This window comes from Accipiter gentilis, chromosome 4 (genome assembly GCF_929443795.1).
Source record: "Accipiter gentilis chromosome 4, bAccGen1.1, whole genome shotgun sequence".
Lineage (NCBI taxonomy): Eukaryota > Metazoa > Chordata > Aves > Accipitriformes > Accipitridae > Astur > Astur gentilis.
Window position 1 is genome coordinate 8,304,916 of NC_064883.1, and position 8,905 is coordinate 8,313,820.

Here is an 8,905-nt window from a genome sequence, read left to right on the forward strand (position 1 = left end):
AGAAGAATCTTGTGAAAACCAGTTTCTTTTTTTGTTTTCCTTTTCTTTTTACATTAAGTTCTGGCTAGCAGAAGGAAAGAGCATTGCTCCATCTTTGTAATCTAATAAACTTAATAGGTTTTGAATGGCTTTTTGATTAAGGAATAAATAGCTAGATCAAAAATTTATGAATATGAGTCCTTCTTTTGACCAGCCTCAGCACAGACCTGGTTGCACTGGAGAAAATGGCTTTTGGACCACAGCTGAGTCTGCTGAATGTCCCAATGAGATTATTTGTGCCATCAAGCATTGCCTCCTAACCCATCCCTGAGTTTCTATCAGCATGGGCACTGCTGACAAAATGGTTGTGTACATTTACATGTACTTAGCAAATGTGTAGGATGGCTCAGCAGTGCCATGGAACATGGTCTGCCTTTCCTTGGGAAGGTCCATTTATTTTTTGACAAATGAAGCAGATACATTAGTGGCATATTTGTCAGCCTTTATATATGTTATACCTGTCGAGTCAGTATTTCAAGGTACTGCTAGTTCCTTTTTTTTTTTTTTTTAAATAATAGTAGTTAAAACAGTTCTTCTGAAATGGTGGCTGTGGTAAGTCTTTTGGTGAGTGCTGCAAGAGGCATGCCTTGTGCCTTCTCATCAAAAAACATTCATACAAATGGTTCAGACTATTTTGCTGTTTGGGTATAGTCTTGGGTATAGTGTTAGTTCTGCTGCTAACCTGGTGAAAAACACTGGAATAACGCCATAGGATTGCTCCCTCTGTCTGCACTTGTGCAGCTTTGCATATTCTTGCTTTGCACACAGTGCAGGTTGTCTGCCAGCTTGCTATAGGCCTCCACAGTGACACAGCAGGCGGAGAGGAACCCAGTAGACATGTGAAACAGCAGAAGTAGAATGCACCACAGTCTCCGCTCATACGTGTAGGCTCAAATGATCTTAAGTCGTCTGATTTAGTTATGCCATTTTTTTAAATCTTAGGTCTTTTTGGTCAAGCTAGCCTTTGAATTAAAACTAAATAATAAAAACATTTCTACTCAGGAAAGCAACTGTCCATGTGAGATTCTCTCTAATGGTCTTTAACATTTGGTCTCTTACTTGTAGTTTCACTGGAGGTTCTCCAAAGAAGACGTGCACAACAAACATATGAAGAAATCCATGAAGACTAAATTAAGTACTAGGGAGAAGCAAATGGCAGAGGAGAAGCAGGAATTCGAAGTCACAGAGAACACAAGAAACTTAGAAGCACAGATCTCAACAGTAGCCAAGCCTGATCCAGAAGAGCAGCTGGACGATGTCATAGACTTGGGAGACGAGGTAGCAGGGACCAACGACAGAGGTACCCATCACGACAGGGCGTCAGAAGAAACATGTCCTGCCAGTTACGATACTGATGACAATGACGTGCAGGTCTGCCTCAGCCAGAGTACGTCTGGCTGCTGTGTGGATCAGGTAACAGAGGGGGGAGACTGTGCTCCCGTGTCGGACGGCTGCAATGGCAGCAATGGGGCAGGGCTGGACATGGACTGCTCCTGTGAATAACACCTACATTTCAAGAATCCTGTGAGTTGCTGATACTTTGCCAAGACAAAAGAACAGATTTTGCTAATCATCATTGCTAACTCCATTGCTCAATTCAGCATTTCTTTGGCATTGTACTTACTTTGCTTCTTAGCACACTGGTATCTTGATATTTTAAGTAACTACAGGGCCCGGGCTTCTTAACCCACAAAAATTAATTGCAGAATTCTGTCCACTTTACAGAGTGGGAAATGCCCTATGCTATCTCCTGGAGCTACACTTTAAATTTAAAAGTAGGGACAGAAAACATACTTGGGTTTTTCTGTGACTGACCTTAGCAAGCTAGGTTTATATCTAGGTCAGGGCAAACATTCCATGTGGTCAGATTTTACTCTATAATACTTTCTTGTCCACCTAACTTTGCTGGAGAAGTTATTGTGCCGTATGTTACTTTGTCATTAAGCTTTAGTGTCATGAAAATGGTATGTGGGCTTAAACAGGCTGAAGTTGGAAAGCTTAGGTAAGAGGGCTGTTATCTGTATTTATCTCAAATTGCATACTTACTGATGATACTGTCTTCTGAATTTTATTAACTCTTGCAGATCTTTAAGCAATAAGTAAATTGTTTGCCTACTTTAGGCACACTGGGTAAACAAACCCCATGGTAAATTTCTGTGAGGCAGATGATTCCAATATAAAATGCAATTTCCTATTCACTTGTGTTTACGTTCTCTTTGCCAACAACAGTTTCTCAGTAGTTATGGGGGGTTCAGAAGATAGAAAAAGAGGGGGGGAAAAAGAAGGTAAACTGTACGTCTTTCAGTGGCTATCTTCACTAAAATTGGAATTAGATGTTACCTCCTGACCCTTGCAAGTGATTTTGCACCACTTCATCACTGTTACAAAATATGTTGTGGGGAAGAAGTGAAATTGTACACAAATAGCAGGGGTCGGTGGCCAACAAATGTCACTAAATGACCTTACAAAATGCAAATACCTTAACAGAGGGGTTTTTTTAATACAAGTAACCATATTTTGGGACTGATACCTAATGGAATTCTATAAAATTACCAACATTTTTATGTTTGGAGCTACATTAAAATATTTACAAGTGAATGTACATGTGTAATATAGTTTCTGTGCCAATGTTCTCCAAGTACTTCAGTGTTCTTAAAAATGTAGGAAGTAGTTGTTTCTCTCTTAACCACCTTCATCCCTATTTAGAAGTGGTCAGGTAATGTGGGAACAAGATGAGAAATACGTTCTAAATTCCCCTGCTTTTTGTTTTTCTAAAGCAAGAGCTCTGCAAGTGATTTGCTGTTCTTTCCCTTGACTGATTTGTGCCTGATAATTTTCCTTAGTCTTTAAATCAAAATGCTGTACAAAGAACTATGGTCTGTATCGAATGTGCACCTAGAGTGGTTCAAAAGCATCTTCCACGCCTAAAAATTACACAGTTGGCAGAACATTGCAGAGAAGGGAAAAATCATACCACTTTGAATATTCATCTAATTGGGACAACGGCACTCAAGTTTAAACCATTCGATTTCACACATACAAAGCACGGTGGTATTTTTTTCATTGATTAAAGAGTTTTTTATTTTTTAATTCAGTGGTTTAACCACAGGCATATAAGTAACTTCAGTTTCTGGTGGTATTTTTCAATTATTTCATTCTGTTTCTTGAAATTAGACTGAAGTTCCCATAGCCTCAAAATTAGGTTGTTTCGGTTGTTCTACTTAATTACAAGGTCTCTGCTCTGTACAGTTTTAAGTACCTGTTTGCAGATTTTATTAGCATAAGATCCTTCTGACGGTTTCTATTTCAAGGACTAACTTTGTATTAATCTTGTTTAAAAATATACTGTATTTAATGAACATTTTACTAGTAGAAAGTGTTGCAGTAGAAAGAACTGTCCAGATACTTCGGAATAGAAAGTGTTTATTGGATTGCAATTTGACCTTGTTTTACTGGATCCCAACTGCTTACAAAACTAAAGAAAAATAAAGGTCATGAGGAGATTTCTTATTTGTGGTACTTGCACAACTGCCAATAATTTGTCCCCTAAGGGAGGAACTCGGGGTCTCTTAAGTGGTGATGAAGGGAAGCTCCTTACTACTGAATTAGCAGTAGTTACTAGTGCTAGAGAACTGGCTACTTGGTTTTACGTCACCAGTCTGACAGAGCATGTAGGGGGCTATGAGGAGGTTGCACGTGTTTAAGTGAAAGCTTGATTTAAAACTTTGTTCCTGTAAGTGCTGGAGTGGCTTAGGGTTGGGAAGATTTGAAGAGAACTTTCATGGGTTTCCAGTTCAAAAGGGACAAACGGTTTTGGGTTTGTAGTCACATAATCAGTTCCAACTTGTGACTTTGAATTACTCTGAGTTAGTTCAGCTGTCTGGAGTCGTGCGCGTGCTTTCACCGTGTCCCTGTCTCACGTAAACCGAGAGAGCTTACATCACCTCGTAGGCAGATGTTACAGATGGGATGAGGGCTGGGGAAGGCAGGCTTGGGGCACAGCAGCAAGGCTCCGCAGCTGTTAACGTGTGTTTTCTCTCAGCTGCCTTTTTGCCATTTGGGGCTTGAAAAAGCAAGACCACCAGAGAGGCCAAGGAAGTGAAAGCAAGCAGTCATCACCTTATTTGAAGCCTGAATGGAGAAGAGAAAGGGCTAGGCCAGAGCCTAACTCCTGCATCTGTAAACCTGACCAAAAAAATGCAGGGAAATATGCCAACAGTGGAGAGACCGTAAATGGGAGAAGCTGAAAGGGGAGGTTGGCTGCAGAGCTACAGCCTCCATCTTCAGCGGGGCAGGGAGGGGCAGGACTCCATACTGACTTCTCACCCAGTGAAGCCCCAGCTCAATAGCAGAGTTTGTCACCCCAGCAGAAGGCGGAGAGAGAAGCCAGGCCCTTTCCTTTCCCACAGAGAGCCACCATCTTAAGCCCAACCTACTTTTCTTCTCCCAAACTAGGCAGACTCTCCCAGTAAGGCTGCAAACTGATCTTACCATGCCTCTCTCGTAAGGGAAGGAGACACCAGTGAGTATTGCCGGCATGCCTAGGGAAGGAGTTGATGGGTTGCACTGCCATGTGTTACCGATGCTGGCTGGGCACAGCAAAGCACGACAGCACACGCAGGTGGCACTTTGGTGTATTTTAACGTGAACACCTCCTTGATAGACCAACAAAACTCACGTGTGTGGACCAGCCCCGAGAGCTGCCTGCCTTTGAGGGAGGAAGACATGATCTACTCTGTCGGGAGAAGGAGTTACACATGCTGGTGTTTAGAGGAAGTAGTCACCTGAACAAGGTGACAGTTGTTAAATGGAATGAGTTCAAAGGAGAAAATTCAGCTCAGACAAGTGAAGAAATGTCAAAGGCTGAATGAAGATGGCAAAGAGGAGTAGCTGAATTAAATGAAGGATCGAAAAGGGGTTTTTATATTCAAATGAACAGTGGGGGGCAGGGGCTGAAGGGTAGAACTAAGATGGGTGGGAAGTCCAAAATGTTGAAGCATCATCAAAATAAGTTTATGCAGAGTTTAGGAGGGGTTAAATGCATGAACGATTTGACTGGCACTTCATCTTGCATAATTTCTTTGATTATTGGATCTGTGCAGTTGAAAATAGTGTAACTGAAATAGCTCAAAGTAGCTTTAACGTATGCATGGAAATGAAGCCAAGAACAAAACAATTTAGGGGTTTTTTTCCTAATTTGGCTTCTCTATCAATCAGCCTCAGTTTCTGAGGTGAGCAGGGGAAGGGCTTTGCATTGGGATACCCTGCTTTTTCTTTGTAGTTGGTGTGACTCTGTACATTTGCCTCTGGGAGCCAATTACAGGGCAGAAATAAAGCATGATCAGCTTTTCATGCAGGAATTTCATCCTCCCAGAATGAAGAGTATAAGAACAGCAGACACTAATTTCTTGCTGATAAATGGTTCTCAAAAGTATGAGGAATGCTGGCTAACAATACCAACACACCTATGAATTCAGAGTTGTAGATGCAATTCATATGTCTCCAAGGCTGTTGGTGGAGATGTGCTTCTGGATTTAAAAGGTGATCCTTGCCAAAGACTCCCATCAGCAAAGACTCCCATCGTACTGAATGTGGCAGTCGACCCTAATCAGTACCTTACCTGTACGCTGAAGGCTGGGGGGAAAGGCTTGTCAATTTAAGAAGTGCCTTCTGTTATTCACTCTAAAAGCACTCTACTAACTAAAATGATGTAATAACTGAATAGCCACTCTTTTTTTTCAGTTAATAAATGCAAAGCCTATAGGAATCCTTCATATTCATTGTACCAGATGAACACACGGCAAACTGGTAAAATAAAAGTCACAGGAAGAAGACGACTCAGTCCAATAAGGCCATAACACCAGGTAACTCACAAAAACCATCTCACTAAGTTTAAATATAAATGTATAGATGGACTTGTATCTCACTCCTCATATTCTGTTGTACAAAAAGAAGAAGTATCAGTCTACTTTTTCTCCTTAAGCTGCTCCTTAGCTGATGACACAAGTCTTAAGAGGAGTAAACATTTTCTAAGATTACATGTTATGATTTGACAATGTGATGAGAATATTTCTCTAATGCTGTAGCTGCTGAACAGCAGGAGTTGCTCTCTGTTCCCACCAGTGTAGGCTAATAGCACATTTATTTATTTATTTGTAGAGCATGTTTATATAGGTTAATTTTCCTGGGATTTTTCTTCTCTTCATGTATGGTGGAATCAGATTCAATAATAGACTTTAAGGTGAAACTGATGTTTCACAACAAGACTGCTAAACTCTAGAAAGAAGAGACCTCCAAAAGATTCTTAAGTGTCAACAGGAAGAGGCTATGGAGGAAGGGGATGCTAGCAACTTCCCTGGCTTCTTGGCTCAGAAATGGCATTTATGACCATTACCTGCATTATGGAATGAAAGTGTTCTCTGCCCTTTGGCAGGAAAACAGCTCAAGGTAAGAAAGAACTTCTTGTTAACAGTAACTGAGGCTACTGGTATTTGGGGGTGGGGAGGTATGAAATTTTTTTCCCCTCTATCTTTTGGTGCAGGATGTGTAGGGGGGGAGGGAGGTGGTGTGGGGGTGCGTGCACGCGTGTGTTTACTACTACTCTTCAAGGTGGGTGAGCCCATACAATTAAGAGAGATGTGTCCTTGCCTTATAGCACTCAATCTGAGTGTAACAGGGAATGACAGAAAGAGGTTAGAGAGAAAAGAGGATGATTACAGAAGCAAAGGGGTTTGAAATGCCTTTTGTTAAAATGGACATTTTGGTGCAAGTCTGAGGAGTGGTTTGTGAAAGAGATGTCACGTGGGCTGAAGAAAGCCTGTGCATTAAAGGCAAAAAAGGGTAAACCAGTTTATAATCCACTTAATGATTTAAAAGTCACAAAAAACCCAACATTTAAAAGCTTTTCAGAATCTTTTTATATTTACACTGTCAAAACATGCAGGAGCCTAGTGCGTGGTTTTTATTTTACGGCACCAGTACTTCCTGATAGCAATGTATTGCATGTTTCTAGGAAAAAAACCCACCCTGCTTCCTTCAAGCATCAAGCTCCGACTGTCAATTGCGATCTTTGTGAACATAAAACCCCCTTGGTTTTATTTTCTGTGACAAGCATGCTGTCCTATTTACATTCTAGAGTGAACAAATGAGGAACCATTCCTGAAATAGGGGTACTCAGAAAGAATCTTCCTCTCATTTGAGTAGGAGGGAATTTGATGAGACATCCCCTCTGGGTCTGCAGTGACTGCTGAGGAGGCAAGTAATGCAAGCCTGCGCGTGGTATAGAAGCACAAACCTAAGTGGATGAGGCTGCAGGCACGAGAAGATGAAAACTTACGGGCAAACTCTGCTCACAGTACTCTCGCTAAAAGGCAACTCTTTAAGGTCCATCACTCAGAGTCACATCTTCCTGACAGAAAATACAGCCTGTTTCCTTAAGTTCTGTTTGTTCTGAGCAGCAGTAAGCATGGATCTTTGTCTTTGATGCTCAGAAAGCGCTAGGATAGTTTCAGTTGTTCAGTCAACTTCTCCAACAATTACAGTAGGATTCTTGTGCTGGGCACAAGCAAGGGCTTGTAGTTTCCTAGTTAGGCTGTCTCACTGTTTTTTGTAAGATGAGGTGAACGTGGATGCGGCAGTAGGTATCCTACAAGCTGTAAAATACATCAGAGACTCTGATACAAAGGTTACAACTAGAGGCTAAACTCAGCATACTGAAGCCGAAATGATTTCTTGGGAGAGCAGTACAGCTGGGCTGGAGGCCTTTTTGGCCAAGCACTGGGAAGTTATGCTTGAAAAACAAAGTGCTTCGCACCAACAGTACTGCTGCAGGCTGGAAATGGGGTGATGGGATCTGTATCTTTGTAACCTCTGTTTAAGGCAGAGCAGACAGATGCTGATGGCAAGAAACTTGCTGCATTACCTGTTTGACTATTGTCTGAAACAGTTAAGGAAAAGAACCACTAACAAAGAGGAGGTCTTATGTGTTTAACTTTTTTAATAATTCAAAAATAATTTAGTACTTTTAGTGTTTTAAATGTTCCTTACTGAGGTCTTCAAATGTACAATGGGAATCACCACCTAAGGAAGGCCTTGAACTGTCTATATAGATAATAAACTCATTAGGGCTTTTTGTTAGTCTCATCATTTCTGTGATGAGTTTTTCTACAAGTTGGTGGAAGAAGCTTCATTCGAGAAGAGCTTAGGTGTCAGCCATTACACCTAGAGGTACCTGCATACCTTAAAAGAGCAAACTTTCCAGAGATTTTTTTTCTAACCAAGCAGAACTGGTGCATCCTGGAGCCTTCTACAACTCTGAACTGCAGCAGGATCACAGCAATTTCCTGTCTCAGCTATTGCTGGCCAGTGCTGCTTTGGAGGATGTGGCACATGCAAGCACAAGCTGGGTTGACTATCTCAGCACCAGCAAGGGGTACAAGTTCACGTGAATAGCTCTGTCAGAGGCTGACAGATTCTAAACACTTTTACGCTCGATACTTTTAACTCTTGTCTGAATACCATTATGAAAAAATGTCTTTTACTGTCAACACAGTTGACATAAACCACATAAAAGTGGTTTTTTTTCTTTTAACAAGAAGTTGCAAGAGAAGGAAGTCACCTCACAGCAACTCTACTTCTATAAAAATATTAATTTATTATACAGAACTGGGGAAGGCAGTGTGTTGACTCATTAGCACAATAATTTGGAGCAGATTCAGAAGTAGTGGCCTGAATTATTATTTATTATAAACTGACCTAGCATTGCTGCACAACTAATTCTCTACAACTGCTGAATCAGGCACTGAAAGTCTTTCAAAAGCTGACTAACAATACAAGTGTATAAAATGAAAATGTACTGCTACCCATA

At 41.1% G+C, this 8,905-nt stretch overlaps 1 protein-coding gene across 2 annotated transcripts in view; it reads left to right on the top strand.

The window, feature by feature from the left end:
* RFTN1 (raftlin, lipid raft linker 1) overlaps positions 1-5,058 on the top strand; it is a 97,407-nt gene extending 92,349 nt beyond the window's left edge. The window contains exon 10 of one of the 2 annotated variants that reach the window (XM_049797956.1): positions 1,105-5,057. In XM_049797956.1, the coding sequence (XP_049653913.1) occupies positions 1,105-1,542 (438 nt within the window). In that variant the 3' untranslated portion in view covers positions 1,543-5,057. Of the gene's footprint in view, positions 1-1,104 lie in introns of both variants that reach the window. The other variant, XM_049797957.1, reaches the window with a different exon arrangement.
* The last annotated feature ends 3,847 nt before the right edge of the window (positions 5,059-8,905 follow it).